The 17,990-nt window shown below is 53.5% G+C and overlaps 1 protein-coding gene and 1 long non-coding RNA gene across 3 annotated transcripts in view; one reads left to right on the plus strand and one right to left on the minus strand.

The window, feature by feature from the left end:
- The window catches only part of LOC138418157 (uncharacterized), a 33,085-nt gene extending 32,134 nt beyond the window's left edge, over nucleotides 1–951 (minus strand). The window contains exon 1 of one of the 2 annotated variants that reach the window (XR_011248423.1): nucleotides 736–951. This is a non-coding gene — a long non-coding RNA (uncharacterized lncRNA). Of the gene's footprint in view, nucleotides 1–710 lie in introns of both variants that reach the window. The other variant, XR_011248421.1, reaches the window with a different exon arrangement.
- CBLC (Cbl proto-oncogene C) lies at nucleotides 185–16,738 on the plus strand. Its single transcript, XM_069549150.1, has 12 exons — nucleotides 185–1,151; nucleotides 4,005–4,151; nucleotides 4,555–4,711; nucleotides 5,040–5,161; nucleotides 6,224–6,361; nucleotides 9,171–9,258; nucleotides 10,070–10,201; nucleotides 11,917–12,051; nucleotides 12,411–12,491; nucleotides 16,254–16,369; nucleotides 16,490–16,556; nucleotides 16,662–16,738. The coding sequence occupies exons 1-11, from the start codon at nucleotides 802–804 to the stop codon at nucleotides 16,497–16,499; spliced, it is 1,476 nt and encodes a 491-aa protein (XP_069405251.1). The 5' UTR covers nucleotides 185–801; the 3' UTR covers nucleotides 16,500–16,556; nucleotides 16,662–16,738.
- The last annotated feature ends 1,252 nt before the right edge of the window (nucleotides 16,739–17,990 follow it).

Raw genomic sequence — 17,990 nt, forward strand, 5'->3', positions numbered from 1 at the left:
GCAGTCATGAGCCCCATCTTCCCGCCTCACCCCCTGGGGACCCAGAAGCCCCCACCACCTCCTTTGGAAATCTGAGTGTCTCAATTCCAGCCTGACTGCTCTCAGGCCCCTGCTTATGGCGACCCAGGAATTATGTCACCAGATTCCTGCTCCCTCAGACACCCTCCTCCCGACTCCTGCTCTTAGGGGACCCACGGGTCTGGGCACGCTGTGTTTCTTCTCTGGGACAGAAGGGTCTCACTATTTCCCTAACGTTTCCTCCTAGAAGGTTTAGCTCCAACCTTTAATCCCATACCACGACCAATGACTCAAACTTTGACCCATGACCCAGGAAAGCTACCTCCCAACATCACTCCCCTTCATGGTCTGGGTAGCTAAACTCTCAGCCCCACCCTCGCCCCCAACAAAAGTCCTAGATTCCCCCAACCCCTCCTCCATTGCTAACTTGGGACCCAGCCCCCCACCCCTCCCCAGAAAGGGCCCAGGCATCGGACCTGCGATTCCCACCCACCCAGGAAGTTCTGTCGCCACCCACCAAAGCCACCCCATCCGGCTTTCCTTTGGGATCGGACTTGAGAAACCCCATCTCTAAGGAACCCAGGTGCCAGAGCCCCCAGCCCCCGCCCCCTTGGGGCACACGGGTACCGGCAGTCACCTCCCCAGGTTCTCCAGGGCCCGCCCTTACCTCTCCCGCCTCGTCCCGCCCTTACCTCTCCCGCCTCGTCCCGCCCCTACCTGGGGCTGGGCAGTGCCGGGCCTTTCTCCGCGGGCCCCGTCCCTCCTCCGGCATCAGAGGGACCCATGGCTGCGGTGGCCCAGCGGGGACGACAGTGGGGAGAATCCCGCACGTTAGGCCGGGCGGTGAGGCTGCTGCAGCGCCTGGAAGAGCGATGCGGGGACCCCCGGCTCTCCTCGAGTCCCCCCTCCCTTCGGGACCTGCTGCCCCGCACCGCGCAGCTGCTGCACCAGGTGGCGCAAGCCCGGCAGGACGCCAGCGGAGGCGTCCCCGAGGGTCCCGGGGGGGCGTGGGACTTTCTGGTGGTCTATCTGGCTAACCTGGAGGCCAAGAGCAGGCAGGTGGCGGCGCTGCTGCCACCCCCGGGCCGAAAGATTGCCAACGACGAACTCTTCCGGGAGGGCTCCAGACTCAGGTGAGCCCTTGCGCCGGGACAAGGTTGAGATCGTCAGTGGGGCTCCCTCAGGCTCCGAGCATCCTCCTCCCTCCGACCCGGGAGTCCTTCTCCGTGAAAGAGCCTGGGAAACTAAGCCTCCCAGGTTTTTTTTTTCCTTTTTTGGGCATGGAGACCCTGAGCTCACCATGTCCCCTTCTTTCTTGGCTCAGAAGCGAGCTGTTCGCCCCCTGGATTTAGACACACATTACGGAACGTGGGGACCCCAGGAAGCTTCCTGCGTGGGGAGCACTGGAGAAAGGGCTCTGAAGCCCTGATCACCAACCCTGCCTGGGACACTCTCAGAGCCTGTCTTTAGTTCCTTAGCCCGTCTTTAGTTCCTTGGGTGGCTAGCTCAGGACCTAGGGCTTTTTTTTGTTTGTTTGTTTGTTTGTTTGTTTCCCTTTTTGTCTGCAGGCTGCCTGCTCTGAATTTCCAAGAAAGGGCTGTTGAGTGACAAGGGCAGAGTTTTGAGATTTAAGCCAGAACAGGGGTTGGAACAGTAGCTCTCAACCCCAACAGGCCCCCAAGCCCTTTCTTTAGAGCAAGTATTTTGTGGTCTCTTTACATCTATCCTGAAATGACATACATCGAGTGAATAACCTACTTACTCATAATTCTTAAAAAAAGAAAAAAACACTATAATGCCTAAATTGTAGTATAAGGGAATGATCAAAGGAATGTTCTTTATAATAAAATTATTTATATTTGGAATGAAAATGCCAAGGCACTCTTACAGTTACTCTGGAAGGCAGAATTGACTGGTTCTTGTACACTTGTACCTGGGGAAAATAATCATCCATTGCTGAATGAAAGAGACTTCCCTTGACACACAGGATAGTGAATTTCTGGAAAATTTGGAATCAATTTTTAATGTGCAAAAAATGCTTATGTAGGGTTAGGACTCTGCTTTCACTGCAGAGCCAGGATTTGATCTCCGGTCAGGGACCTAAGATCCCGCAAGCCAAGAAAAGAAAAGCTTATGTAAAATGGAATTGGACTCTAAGCTCAGATCACTGTAACCAGATTTTCCATCTTCACAAATGTGTGATGGGGCATGGGAAAGTTGAGTAGGGGGTGGAGAAAATCTTACTGGAGGCGATGGTCCCCCACAATCTAGCCTCAAGCAAATTTCTAGAAGCTCCTTAGAAGGGTAGTATAACTCCACTGAGCCCACTGTTCTAGATTCAGTAGGTTCTAGAAACTAGGAAGCTTAGGGACTCAGTGAGTGGCTCAGTGGATTTTCTAGAGTCATGAGGTCCTAGCAGCTCTTTGATGGAGATTCTAGACCAGGACTTTCCACAAAAATCTAATGGAAGCAACATATGTAGTTTTTCATTTTCCAATAGACATATTACAAAATGCTTTCTAAAGCAGGTGAAATGAATTTCAGAAACTTTTAAAAATTCATTATATCCAAAATCTTATGAGCTCAACTTATAATCAATAAATATAAGGTGATGCTTAATGCAATAATTCACATTCTTTTTTTTTTTTTCCTTTTGCACTAGTGAAAGTCACTCAGTTGTGTCCAACTCTTTGCAACCTCATGGACTATATGGTTCATGGAATTCTCCAGGCCAGAATACTGGCGTGGGTAGCGTTTCCCTTCTCCAGAGGATCTCCCCAACCCAGGGATCAAACCCAGATCTCTTGCATTGCAGGCGGATTCTTTACCAGCTAAGCTACCAGGGAAAGGATACCCACTCCACTATTCTGGCCTAGAGAATTCCATGGACTGTATTATCCATGGGTGGAAAAGAGCTGGACATGACTGAGCGACTTTCACTTTCACTTTTGCACCAAGTTTCTGAAACCTAGTGTGTATTTCACATTTAGAACACATTTCAAGTTGGACCAGTCACATGTGAATAGTGACTGCATTACAGACTACGGGAAGGGAGGGTGCTTAGAAACTTTCAAGGGTTTCCCTATAAAAGGTGAAGTCACTCAGTCGTGTCCGACTCTTTGCAACCCCATGGACTGTAACCTACTAGGCTTCTCCGTCCATGGGATTCTCCAGGCAAGAATACTGGAGTGGATTGCCATTTCCTTCTCCAGGGCATCTTCCCGACCCAGGGATCGAACCCAGGTCTCCCGCATTGGAGGCAGACGCTTTAACCTAAAGGCATCAAGAATCCGACAGACCTGGAGGCTATTAATAAAAAATAAGAAGAACAGTAACTAAGTAGCATGCCCTGAATGCCGACTGTATACCAGGTTGTGTCTGGCATCTTATGTGCTCATAAGATGGGTAAGAATCCTCATCACATACCACCCCCCACCCCACCATGAGGTAGGGGCTGTACTTATCCTGTATTTATACCCATTTCACAGCTGAGGAAACTGAGGCTTGAAGAGGGAAAAAAGAACTTGCCAAAAATCACAGAGCTAAGTGTTAGAGCTATCCTCTGCTACTCCCCACACCCTGAGTGGTTCCTCAGGGAGGCAGTGAGCAGGAGGAAGCCCAGGGGTCCACCACCCAGGGCTGCTTAAACCAACAGGGAGTCTCCGAGCTCAGACTACCCTAAATGGCCCCAGCCCCAATGCTCCCCACATCTGACTAGGCAAGGCTTTGGATAGAGACTGGGATTCGTTTGCTGGGGGATGCCTCAGATATGAGGCGGTACCTCCCTTTCCTTCACAGATGGGGAAAGAGAGGTCCCCAGAGGGGACGCGTCAGGACTGTAACAGGTGGTCTCAGAACCGACTTTCATCGTGCACTAACATCTTAGAGGCTGGGGGCCTCGTCCCTGCGGGTGTTCCCCACACAGCGTGGAAGGGTCAGTGGGGCTCCCAAGGTCAAGTCCAAGTCCTCAGAATCCATCCCCGCAGGCGGCAGCTGGCCAAGCTGGCCCTCATCTTCAGCTACATGCACGCGGAGCTGGCCGCGCTCTTCCCCGGCGGCAGGTACTGCGGCCACACGTACCAGCTCACTGAGGTCTCCGCCCACACTTTCTGGAGGGAGCGCTGCGGAGCCCGGTGAGTGAGCGCCCACCCCAGGACCCGCAGCGGCTAGAGCCCCATCCTGCCCCTGACCAGGCGCCCAGGATCCAGACACCAGCCCCTCCTCCCCCAGACCCAGGAGTCAGGCCCCAGCCCCTCCTCCCCTAGACCCAGGAGTCAGACCCCAGCCCCTCCTCCCCCAGACCCAGGAGTCAGACCCCAGCCCCTCCTCCCCCAGACCCAGGATCCAGACCCCCAGCCCCTCCTCCCCCAGACCCAGGAGTCAGACCCCCAGCCCCTCCTCTCCCAGACCCAGGATCCAGGCCCCAGCCCTTCATCCCGCAGACCCAGGAGTCCAGCTCCCACTCCTTCCCAGGAGTGCTCCCATGCTAGGATCCCAGAGGCTTCATCTGCAACCCGCATCCCCACCCCCATCTAGATGTGTGCTGCCCTGGGCTGAGTTTGAGGCGGTCTTAAGCATCTGCCACCCTGTGGAGCCAGGCTCCACGGCCCTGGCTTTGCGCTCCACCATCGACTTCACCTGCAGTGGCCACGTGTCCATCTTCGAGTTTGACATCTTCACCAGGCTCTTCCAGGTCAGAGAAGGCCAGGGTCTGAAGCCCAGACTCTTGGGTCCTGGGGTAGGAGAGGTTGGGAGCCCAGACTCCTGGGTCTGTGGGAGGAGGGGCTGGGGCCTGGATCCTGGGTCTGGGAGAGGAGGGGCTGGGGGTCTGACTCCTGGGTCTGGGGGCCTGGATTCCTGAGTCCTGGAGGTGGAAGGGCCTGGAATCTTCTATGTCAAAGATATTCCTGAGGCCCATGGTGGGTGTGAGTGAGGTGTCTGTGTCCTTGAACCCTGGGAGGCACTAGGAGCGTGGGCAGCCTCCTCAGCCCCTCCCTGACCTCAGTGCTGCCCCACCCTAGCCGTGGCCAACACTCCTCAAGAACTGGCAGCTCCTGGCGGTCAACCACCCGGGTTACATGGCCTTCCTCACATACGACGAGGTCCGAGCCCGTCTGCAGACTTTCAGAGACAGGCCAGGCAGGTAAAAGGGCTGGGCCTCATGAGGAGGAGGCTGCGGGGCTTGCAGTGTCTGGATCCTGGGCTGGGGTGTCTGGGTGACCCAGACATCCTTCAGAAAGTAAGAACTGAAGGGCCGTGGTACATGGGACCCCAGAGAGTCGAGAACTCAGAGGAAGAATGCTGAGTGCCCCTGCAACCTAGGTTGTCCTGGGACCACCTAAACCCGCCCACAGTCTGGCAGCTAAAGAGACAATACCCCTGGTCCAGCAAGGGGACTTGAAGATCCTGCCCTGGGATACAATCTGTTTCTCATAGGTTAGAACCCACACATCTGTTAAATATTTGGAATATGACCTCCCACCTGCTGGGAAACCAGACACCTGAGTCCTTAAAGTATTTCAAGCTGGGAGTTTTGAGCCATTGGATCCCACTAGAGGGCTAAAAATTGAGGCACTGAGCTACCTGGAACACCAAGAGGTTAAAGGAATAGGATGTCAGATTCCTAAGTCTTTGCAGGACAGAGGTGCAGGACCCCCAAGATGGTATGTTGGCACTTTTCCAGTTATACTTGAGACTGGTGTAAAGGGAAAGAAAAAGGAATGAATCAATGGCCATAATTGAGAAGACCAGGTGTGGATTTCAGGAATAGCTGGATCCAGGTGCTCAAGTGCTGTTGTCGGAAACCAGTTCCTGCCTTTCCCCAGCTTTCCTCTGTGCTAGCCTCATTCTCAGACATAGTCTTTCCTTGTGGTGGCAAATGCTTTCCAGAAGCCACAGCCCTATACCCTACCAGCTTAGCATCCCCTATAGAAATGGGGTGCCTTGCTCCTATTACTTCCAGCCAAAGTCCCAGCGTTGTCTAAACCCAGTGACGGTGGAGGAGGAGCTTAACAGGTAAACACCGCAGACATTCGCTAAAGTGGGGACAGGGACCTAGTAGTGCCTCTTTTGTGTAAAAGGTAGGAAGTTTATGCGGGAGCAAGAATCTAGACACCTGGGTCCCCAACAGGGTGAGGGGCCGGGGGGTTCCAGAGGGTCAGCGGTGACCACTCCCTCCCCAATCCCATCCTACCTCTTCCTCCAGCTACATCTTCCGGCCCAGCTGTACTCGCCTGGGGAAGTGGGCCATCGGATACGTGAGCTCAGACGGCAGCATCTTGCAGACCATCCCTCTCAACAAACCCCTGTTCCAGGTGCTCCTGGAAGGACAGAAGGAAGGCTTGTGAGTCACCATCCTAGGAGGGATGACCACGTCTGAGAGCACAGGGTTCACAGACAGCATGCCTCTGGCAACATAAAATTGCAATACTGCAGTGTTCCACCAGGTGGCAGGCAGAGGTGCAGGCCTTGTCAGTTCCCACACAGCTGCCATGTTAAGCTAGCAGCAGGTCTAGGAGGAGTGTGTGGTAGCTAGGCACAACCCCAGGGGTCCCCTTCCTTGGACTTGCCCTCAAGGCTTTTGCTTCTAGATATCCTTGTCCTGTTCTACAATCTAGACTGTGAGGGCAGAAGGAGAACTGAGCAAAAAGGGGGTTTTCAGTCTGTAATCTTGACCGCCCCAGGGCCCCTCTTTCCAGAGTCTGACTTGTGTGGGACAGGAGGGGGTGAAAAAGGTAGACAGGGTTCCTGAGTCTCACCTTGGAGGTTTAACCAGAGCCTCCTTAGCTAGCGATCCTATCTATATGATATGCTGAGATAGCTAATGGATAGATCAATGATAGATGGATATATAGATGATAGATAGGAAGAAAGAATAGATGAACAGATAGATTAGATAGGTAGGTAGGTAGATGGATGGATGATGTTGGATAGATAGATAGAATGGATGGATGGATAGATATAGGGAGAGAGATAAAATGCAGGATTGGTAGATTAGACAGGTGGCTAGATAAGTAGATGGATGGATGGATAGGCAGGTAGATATGCAGTTGTGTGTGTGCTAAGTCGATTCTGTCGTGTCCGACTCTTTGCGACCCCATGGGCTGTAGCCCACCAGGCTCCTCTGTCCATGGAATTCTCCAGGCAAGAATACTGGAGTGGGTGGCCATGCCCTCCTCCCCGGATCTTCGTGACCCAGGGATCGAACCCACATCTCCGGTATCTTCTGCATGGCAGGCGGATTCTTTACCACCGAGCCACCAGGGAAGCCCGTATTTCTATTTAAAGACACCTAGTTTAATATCTTTCGTTGATACATTCGCTTTGAACTTGTGGCCAGCAGCACGTAACTCCTGCCTGAACAAAGCTCATCCCCACACGTATTTTCTCCATGAGGCACATCTTAGCCTTCCTGTGCTTGGGACAGGAGACAGCACCTCAGCACTCTGCCCAGGGGCGCAGTCACCAGGACAGAGCACTGAAATGGGGCACTACACAGACTGCGGAAAGAACACGTTTATAATACAAGAGCTCAAAGGAAAAGGCCAAACGCTGCCCGGTTCGGTCTCAGCTAGGAGCAGGCCTGGCTGTGAATGATACTGAAAGTGCCGCAGGGAATATGGATTTTGAGCTTCCAAGGACAGTTTGGGCTTCCCTGATGCCTCCCGCAGTAAAGCGTCTGCCTGCAATGCGGGAGACCCAGGTTCGATCCCTGGGTCGGGAAAGGCCCCTGGAGAAGAAATGGCAATCCACTCCAGCACTCCTGCCTGGAAAATCCCATGGACGGAGGAGCCCAATAAGCTACAGTCCATGGGGTCGCAAAGAGTCGGACACGACTGAGCGACTTCACTTCACTTCAAGTACAGTTTAGCAAGTAGGCAAGTCTGCACACACAAAATCCACAAGTAATGAAAATCTACTGGGGGTGTGTGTGTGTGTGTGTTTACGTAAGCGTGTGTGCTCATGCCTGACTCTTTATGACCCCATGGACTGCAGCACGCCAGGCTTCCCTGGCATGCTATATGCCTTATGTTATGTACCATATATATATACTATATACTCTAAGGTACTGAGTTCCAGGTCAGATTTCGGTGGAGGATTCCAGAGTTAAAATAAATGTGAGCACCTTCTATCTGGTTTAGCCCCTCTGATCTATGTACATGAGTGCGTGCGTGCACACACAATTCTAGAAATGGACAAGTCAAGAGAGAGGCAGGGAGGGGATATCAAGCTATTTCTACCTCACAGTGAGACAGTTTTCTAGGTTTTTAAACATTGACCCTAGCAGTTCCCCTCTCACTGGGTGTTTATGTGTGGGGACTGAGTCCTGTGTGTTCTCTAAGCACTGTCTTACTTGATCCTCATTACCCATCTTTAGCCTAGGTATGATTATGTCCATTTTACAGAAGAGAAAACTGAGGCCAGTGAGGTAGAGTTGCCCAATACTGTTCACTTATGACTCAGATGGGAGACTCAGGGTGTACAGAGCCTGGGGTGTCCTAGAGCCTATCAATCAGACCTGGCCCACAGCGTGACTGCATGGCCTCAGGCATCGCCTTTCTCATTCAGAGACCCGGTCACCCTCTGTGAAGTGAGAATAGTGTAGGTCCTTCCAGCCCTGCGGGCCTAAGACTGTAGGATCTGGTCACTCCTGCAATCTGTGACAAAGATACTATTAGGGAGACTTTCCCGGTGGTCCAGTGGATAAAACTGTGCACTCCAAATGCAGGGGATCCAGGTTTGATCCCTGATTGGAACTAGATCCTGCATGCTGCAACTAAGACGTGTCCCAGACAAATAACTTTTAAAAAGAAAGCTGGGGGTGAGCTGTGAAGGAAGCTGGTTTTGCAGTTTTAGGGGGGAAAAAAAGATGCTTTTACACTGGGGCCTGAAGACTCTAGAATGAGTGAAGTTCTGGGAGGGCTGGACCTGAGGTTTGATGCTTCCTGGTTCTCATTCATCTGGAGTTTCCAGAGCTGGAGTCCTTCTATGGGAGTCTGAGGGGACACAGTTTGCCCAAGTTCCTATTTGAAGAGAAGGGAGGGAAATATCCCCAGGTCGGCCATGTATTTGGGACAGCCGCTCCAGGGTAGGGTGGGGGCGCTGGATGCCCCCCTCCCTGTACCCACCTCCTCCCTCCTCCCTTCTCCCAGCTACCTCTACCCAGATGGGAAGACCCACAACCCGGACCTGACCAAACTCTGCCACATGGAACCGCATCAGCACATCCACGTGTCGGAGGTGAGACCCAGGCCCCCACCCCGGCTCACCTGCCCCCCACCCACACTGCACTGCGGCTCAGGGATCCTCTCCCATGAGTCAGGCCCCAGACTCCCAGAAGCCTTCAGGTTTTGTGCTGGCTTGGTGGCCATGTGACCTGGGTAAATTGCTTGACCTCTCTGTTCCTTCTCTGGAAAACACTGCCCCTCCTGCCTCTTACCCCGGGGCTTTCCTGGTAATGAAGCCAGGAAATGATACTGCTGAGATCATCAGGGCAGCTAATGCACTTTGTACATTCACCAGTGGCAGCTTTTAGTCTTCCAACCATCCCAAGGGGTGAGAGAAATGACAAACAAAATTTTGAGTATAAGTGTATCCCATGCAGGGACTTCCCTGCAAGTCCAGTGGTTAAGACTCTGCACTTCCAGTGCAGGGGGACAGGCTGGATCCTTGGTCAGGGAACTAAGATCCCACATGCCATGCAGTGCAGTCAAAAAATTTAAAAAAATTTTTTTTTAATTTAAGGTGTATCCATGCAATATCTGGGACACACTTAGACCTCAAAATGTGTTCACTGTTCATCTGAAAATCAAAGTTAACAGGGCATCCTGTATGTTTATTGGCTGAATCTGGCAACCCTTAGTGTAGACCAGCCCCAGAGAACAAGTCCGATAACAAAAGTACATGTAGGAGGCAGCTGGACACACAGCCTTGAACCTGGGAGAGGGTTCAAGGCTGATGCTGAGGTTCAGGACTCAGTCCCAGTGGCCTGACTTGCCTGCTCGCGGCTGACAGCACCCCTGCTTCTGGTGGTCCCCTTCTCACCTGGCAGGAGCAGCTGCAGCTGTACTGGGCCATGGACTCCACGTTTGAGCTCTGCAAGATCTGTGCCGAGAGCAACAAGGACGTGAAGATAGAGCCCTGCGGGCACCTGCTCTGTAGCCGCTGCCTGGCTGCCTGGCTGGTGGGTCTGACCCCGCCCTTCCTTCCCCGCCACCCCATCCCGTACCCCTTTCCTCCAGTAGAGCATCTCCCCTGAAGGCAGGAGGAGAAGGGGATGACAGAGGATGAGATGGTTGGATGGCATCACCAATTTGATGGACATGAGTTTGAGCAAGCTCCGGGAGTTGGTGATGACGGACAGGGAAGCCTGGCATGCTGCAGTCCGTGGGGTCGCAAAGAGTCGGACACGACTGAGCGACTGAACTGAGAGCATCTCCCACATGCCTCGTCGACCACATGGGGAAACTGAGGCCCAGGGAGAGCAGAGGCTTGCTCCACCTATGCCTCTGCCTCTCTCGCTCTACACCGGCCACCTCTGTTTCTCCATCTCCAGTTACATTATTCATGGAAAATGCTGCATTCGCCCCAGTGGGAGACAGTGGTGTCTACGGGACTGGCCACATTTCACATGCCCGAGCATCAGCAGTCCCTCGCTGGGTGATCTGGACCAGAGGCTTTACCTCTTTGAGCCTTATCTGCCTTCTCAGGGGAATGCAGCTGAGGCTAGTGACCTCAGGGGAGGATTCAGGCCTCTGGGTAGAGGGAGCCCCTGTGGGTAAAGGGTGCCTAATACACAGCTTTTCCTTTGTGATGGAAGTGATTGGTCTTAAGCTTTCGATTGGGGGGATTATCGTAGCAAAGACATCCCTCTTCCAGACTCAGCAACTAGCAAAACAACTAGATAAGGGACTATCAAGCCTGAGCCTTGAAGTTTCCCCTAAGAAAGCCCTAGGTAACTGAGCATGGAGTGTCCCGCTTCTCTCTTCCAGTCCCTGCTTTAAATTTGCCAGTCAACAGTGAACGCCCGAAATCCTAGGCACCCCACTCCACCCCCAATAAAGGCAGAGCCCCAGGTCTGCCTCCTCTGCCCTCCACCCTCCAGGACCTGTGAGTAGGAAGTCTTGTTCTTCAAAGTCCCTGATGGTTGATGCTGAGATGCACCCGGCAGTCTTAAGAACCAAAGGGCCGGTCCAGCCGCAACGCTGGCCCCAGTGGCAGGGGGTGTCTATGGGGGCCCCCCCGCAATGAATACGTTAGTCCAGGCAAGTGTCTCAGGCATTCCTTTTGTGGCCCAGTCGCTCAGTTGTGTCTGACTCTTTGTGACTCTATGGACTGCAGCACACCAGGCCTCCCTGACTTTCACCATCTCCTGGAGTTTGCTCAAACTCATACCCATTTGATAGAGTCGGTGACGCTATTTAACCATCTCATCCTCTGTCACCCTCTTCTCCTGTGCCCTCAATCTTTCCCAGCATCAGGGTCTTTTCCAATCAGTCAGCTCTTAGCATCAGGTAGCCAAAGTATTGGAGCTTCAGCATCAGTCCTTCCAATGAATATTCAGGGTTGATTTCCTTTAGGCTTGACTGGTCTGATTTCCTTGCAGTCCAAGAGACTCTTAGGAGTCTTCCCCAGGCATTCCTACCCCATAGCATCTCTACCACGAGGCTGAGACCCACATAGCACCCTGTCTTCCCTGGGCTCCTCCTGACCTCAGGCAGCCCCTCCTTCCCATCCTACATCTTTCTCTCCATCTTTCTCTCTTCCTCCTCTCTCTCTCTCCATTTCCCTCCCTCTGTCCTCCCCACATCACTCGGTGGGGGATAAAGGCCCCTGTCGTCCCAGGGGACGTGGTGGGAACAGGGAGACCCTGATCCTTTCCCTCTCCACCTCCCCCAGTGCTCAGACAGCCAGACCTGCCCCTTCTGCCGCTGCGAGATCAAGGGCCAAGAGGCTGTGAGTATCCATCAGTTCCAAGTCAGCACCGCGGTGGAGGATCCAGAGCATAGCAGTGACGAGGAGGAGCTGGGGCAGGTGAGCAGGGCCAGGCAGGAGCTGGAGCGGGAATCCCTAGGGTCTGAGGGAGGAGGGGCTGGGGGTCTGGATCCTGGGTCTGAGGGAGGAGGGATGGGGGTCTGGACCCCTGGGTCTGAGAGAGGAGGGAGCTGGTGACAGGCTTCTGGGCTCCCAAGGACACAAACTTTCGCCTCCCCTAAGCTCTGGGGCTATGACTTTCTCTAGTATAACCCTCCCGAGTGTAGGACTTTGTCTCATTTTCCATTCTGCCTCCAAAGCCTACACAGCACCTGAATGCTGGGCCTCCTGGCAGGGGCACATGTAGGTGAGCAGAAAATGACGGCTCACACGCCCTCCCCACCCTCTGTCTCCCTTAGATGGCCGCTTCAGGTCCTCCCCTGCCCCCTCAGCTGGATCTGCGCCCCAAGAGCCCCAGCAGCAAAGGCCAGCTGGAGGTGGTGAGTGGGGCACTGGTCTGGGGTGGGCAGGTGGCTCCCGTTCACTCCTGGGGTCCCCAGTCTGGCTGGATGCCTGGGGTGCAGGCCAGGCACCCATTCTTTGCACCCATTTACAGATGCCATCTGACATCCATACCTCTAGGGCCTCTTTTCTTCTTCTCTCCCTTACCCCACCTCACTGGCTTTCTGGCTCCTCTTGTAGCATCCCAGGCATGCCCTACCCCAGGGCCTTTGCGCCAGCTATTCCCTCTGCTTAGATCTCCTTTCCCAAGGCTCACTTTCCCATCCCCTCCTTAGGGAGGCCTTCCCTGACCACCTATTGAAAATAGCACCCCCATGGGGCTTCCCTGGACTGCCCTGGTGGCTCAGACAGTGAAGAATCTGCCTGCAATGAAGGAGACCTGGGTTCGATCCCTGGGTTGGGAAGATCCCCCGGAGAAGGGAATGGCTACCCACGCCAGTATTCTTGTCTGGAAAATCCCACAGACAGAGGAGCCTGGTGGGCTACAGTCCAACGGAGGACTAACACTTTCACTTTCTGGGGCTTCCCTGGTGGTCCAGTGGTAAAGACTCCTAGCTTCCACTTCAGGGTGCACGGGTTCAATCTCTGGTCGGGGATGTTCCACATGCTACAAGGTGTGGCCAAGAAAGAAAAGAGTGCCCCTCACCCCCACCCTCCCGTCCCTCCAAGCCCCTGCCTGTCTGAATTCTCCGTGTCCTCTCACCAGGCTGGCAGAGCATATAATCCATTCTTTTCCATCACCATCAGCAGGTTGTCATCTTCCCGAAGGTTAGGACTCTGCCTCATTCTCTGTTATGTGAACTGTGCCTGACACGCAGTAGGTGCTCAAGAAACAGACCCTGAATGAGCCAGTGGAATGAGCCTTCCCCATAGCCCTAGGAAGTCGAAAATGTTCCTCTCCTCGTTTTCCAGAAGAAAAAAACAAAACAAAAAAACTCAGAGAGGAGACTGACTGCACCTGCCCAAACACACAGCCTAAAAGAAGAGAAAACCCTTAAACAAACAACAACAAAAATCTGTTTATTTTCTTAGCAAGCCCCCACCTTGCTTGTTTCCCCCTGCACTCTTCACCCAAGCATTTTCCAAATCCTAGCTTCCTGGAGTGGGGGCGGCGGGTAAGGGGAGGTCTCTGTTAGATTTCAGGCTGAATACACACCAGATCCAATCGATACTGGGCAGTCTTCAAACAAACAGCTCAGGAAGTCCGGGAACATTATTCGGCCACAGAGAACAGAAGAACCAGCCGGGGAGAGGGGGGCCGGGGAGGGGGGGAGGTGGACGGTGACACCAGCCAGGGAAGCTAAAAACAGATCTCGACCTGCAGCCAAAACCAAATGGGAACAGTGAGAGGCACTCAGCCGGCTCCCAGCGGGCGATGAAAGGGACACAGGGCAATGGGCCCCTCTGGCCAGATGGTCTCACCGTCACCGAGGCTGTGCCCTCCGCCCAGCAGACTCTTTCCTCCTCTGCCCAGACCCTTCCCAGTTCAAATTCCAGTCAACTTTTCTCCCTTCATTGCTTGAAACATGCTGCAGGAGGGAGCCCCGGTCTGCCATTTCCCAGCAAGTTGACTGTCATAATGAAAATAGCTCATATATGTGTGTATAACTCTCGCTATAGGCCTAGGGCTACTTTTTTTTTTTTTTTTCGGCCATGCCACGTAGCATGCGGGATCTTTGTTCCCTGACCAGGGATCAAACCCGTGCCCCCTGCAGGGGAAGTGAGAAGTCTTAACCACTGGACTGCCAGGGAGGTTCCTGGCACTGTTTGGCTTGGTTCTGCTTTTGCTGCACCAGGTCTTCATTGCTTTGCGTGGGCCTTCTCTAGTTGCAACCAGTGGGGGCTTCTTGTACTCAAGGTGCCTGGGCTTCTCAGGCATCTCTAGCTGTGGCACCCGGGCTTAGTTGCTCAGTGGCTTGTGGAATCTTCCCAGGCCAGGGATCGAACCCTTGTCCCCTGCATTGGCAGGCCTATTCCTATCCACTGTGCCACCAGAGAAGTCCCTCCCTGGTGCTGCTTTTTAATGGAGTCACTTAGTTGCCATGACAACCTGATAAGGTAGTTGCTACTATGACTCCTGTTACATAGAGGGGTACACTGAGACTCCAAGATCTGAAGGCCACCCAGCTCAAGGATGTGAGAGTCAGGACTGGAACCCAGGCCCCTGGCTTCAGACTCCAGAGTCCATCCTTGTTTTTCTTGTCTGTGAAATGGGTATGATGCCAGTCCCTGCCATGTGGGTATGATGAATCCCCTGACTGGGCATGCTCCCTCACAATGCTGTTCTCCAGCAGAGAAATCCCCCTTTGGGGGTTGAAACAGTCATTCAAAGGGACCCAGGCACCTTGCTGCGGCCACTGGGGACCTCTCCCATCCTCAGTGCCTACACGTGGAGTATATGGGGAAAAGCATGGCATGGACCCCAGGGGTTGTAAGGAAGTCAGCAAGATTGGGCATTTGTAACCTGAATCAGATCCCCTCCCTCACCTCTCAGAAGCCCCCAAGGCCTCAGGATTCCAAGAATTAAAGCCACTGTCCTCTCCATCAGCCCATAAGGCCTGAAGATCAGACCCCTCCCCAGCACTCTGACCTCCCAGCACCCCCTCAACTCCTTTCCAGCATCAATGGACTCCGTACTGTTCTAACAAAACCAGCAAGCCCACCCCCACTGCAACACTTCTGCTCACATCCTCCTTGCACTCAGACTTCTGCTCAGTCTCCCCCTCCTCCAAGAAGCTCTCCCCAGCCACCCTCAGGTCTGACCACCACCCCCCTCACCCTATCCACTGTCAGGTCTTTGAAGGACGCGCAACTTTCTGGGATATTTCCTTGTTTGTGCACTGATGACTCATGTTAAACCTCTTCCTTAATAGACTATTGGCTCCATGAGGACAGAGAGTTTTGTCTGTCTAGTTCCTACTGTCTCTTCAGAGCCCACAACAGTGGCTGACACACTGTAGCTACTCAGGAAATTTGTGGGATGGATGGATGAATAAACAAATGAATAGGTAGATTGCTGGGTAGATGGATGGATGGATTAACAGATGGATGGATGGACAGTCGGACAGATGGATGGATGAGGGGACAGAAGGGGGAATGGCTGGATGGATAGATACCTGGATGGATGAGTAGATACCTGGATGGATGGCTGGCTGGATGGATGGACAGATGGATGGAAGGGTGGATGGATAGATGGATTCATGGATGGAAGGGTGGATGGATAGATGGATGGATGGATGGATGGATGGACTGATGGGTGGAAGGGTGGATGGATAGATGGATGGAAGGGTGGATGGATAGATGGATAGATGGATGGAAGGGTGGATGGAGAGATGGATGGAGAGATGGATGGATGGACTGATGGATGGAAGGGTGGATGGATAGATGGATGGAAGGGTGGATAGATAGATGGATGGATGGATGGATGGACTGATGGCTAGGTGAGCAGATGGGTGGATGGATGGATGGCTAGATGGGTGAATGGATGGATGGATGGGTGGAAGTATGGATGGATAGGTGAATGGATGGGTGGATGTATGGATAGACAAACAAAAATTTTTTCTACTCAAGCCAGAGGTGTTAGGGGAACAAAACAGCATGGACTAGGGACAAGACCCTACCAGGCTGCCCCCCACTCCACACCCCTGCTCCCTCCATCACCATGTTACCCCTGTCCAGGCCTGGGAGATGAAGTACTGCTGCAGCTTAACTGTGAAATTTCTTAATCTCCTCCCCTGCAGGCACCTCCAACCCTTCCCAGACTTCGAGCTCCTTTTCCCTTGCCAAGATTCTGGACTGAGGCTTCAGCCCCGTGGGAAGTCACCTCCAGCCCCCAGGCCAGGGAGGGAGCCCGAGGGTGAGTGTAGAGGGCAGCTGGGGCCTGGGACTCCGGGGTCTGAGGGAAGAGGGGGTGGGGGCCAAATGGGAACACCGGTGCTAGGAAATCACCATCGCCTTTAAACTCTTGCCATTGCAGAAACTCCTAAAGCGGAGGTCTCCCCTTCCATCTGCTCCTGAGGGATCCGTGAAGGCCTGGATGCCAGGTGAGGCCCCCTTCCCATCCAGGTTCATGCCCTCAGCCTGGCCCTGCTCACCCCACCCCATCTTGCTGTGATACTATCTAAACTGCCTCTCTTTCCGCCCCACAGGGCACCAAGATGTGCTGCGTGAAGGGAGCCCCAGGGGCTGGAAGGGGTTTACGATGCAAAATAAACTGCCGAGCCCAGTCTGTCCTCTGGTGTGTGGAGGAGTGTGGCAGCCACTAGGGGGCAGCTTGGCGTAGGCGGCGGTGCCCGAGGCCTGATCCCCACCTGCTTAACACAAGCATCTGGGGTTCCCAGAGTCAAGAGTGGAGGACCCAGCTCCTCTGGATCCAGGAGTCTAGACACCCAGACCCCTCCCCTCTCAGACCCAGCAATCCCGCCCTCAGGACTTAGAACTTGGGAATTCTCAGAGAATCAAGCATCAGACTGCCTTTCTTCATCATGGCAAAAAAAAAAAATCCTGGACCCAGACCCAGATGCTGCTGCTACTAATTGCTAAGTCGTGTCCGACTCTTTGCAACCCCGTGGAGTGAGCCTGCCAGGCCCCTCTGTCCATGGGATTTCTCCCAGGCAAGGATACTGGAGTGGGTTGCCATTTCCTTCTCCAGGGAATCATCCCTGACCCGGGGATCAAACCCGAGCCTCCTGCTTGGCAGGCAGTTTCTTTACCACTGAGCTACCTGTGAGGTGAAAGTGAAAGTCACTCAGCCGTGTCCAACTCTGTGACCCCATGGACTATACAGTCCATGGAATTCTCCAGGTCAGAATACTAGAGTGGGTAGCCTTTCCTTTCTCCGGGGATCTTCCCAACCCAGGGATCAAACCCAGGTCTCTCAGGAGCGACTTTCACTTCACTTTCTTTACCAGCTGAGCCACAAGGGAAACCCAAGAGTACTGGAGTGGGTAGCCTATCCCTTCTCCAGTGGATCTTCCCGACCCAGGAATTGAACCGGGGTCTCCTGCACTGCAGGTGGATTCTTCACCAACTGAGCTATCAGGGAAGCCCTCAAACCCAGATACCCAAGTTCTAATTCCCTTAGACAAAAAGCCCCCACGTTTCCTCGAGAGTGACACACCCAGTCTTCCCACGGTCCATTCTCATCTCTCTCTCCTCCTTTCCTCGTGGCATCCTTCTTCCAAAGTGGCAATGGATGTGGCACTGCATCACTAATCCCGAAGGAACCCAAGCATCCCTCTGCCTAAGTTTAAACCAGTTGCCATCCCGGCAGCCCCCACCTTGTGCTCAGTCCCAGGCCAGGCAAGGAGGGCAACGTAGAGGGCTGCAGGAACCCAGAGCAAACAGCTGATTCAGTTGAGAAGGTCAGGGAGGGCTTCTAGAAGGAGGGAACATCTAAGCTGCATCTGAAAAGATGAGTTAAAAGGTAATTCAGTGTAAACAGAACATGGAAGCATGCGTCACAGATTTAGTTACAA

This window comes from Ovis canadensis, chromosome 14, assembly GCF_042477335.2.
Source record: "Ovis canadensis isolate MfBH-ARS-UI-01 breed Bighorn chromosome 14, ARS-UI_OviCan_v2, whole genome shotgun sequence".
Lineage (NCBI taxonomy): Eukaryota > Metazoa > Chordata > Mammalia > Artiodactyla > Bovidae > Ovis > Ovis canadensis.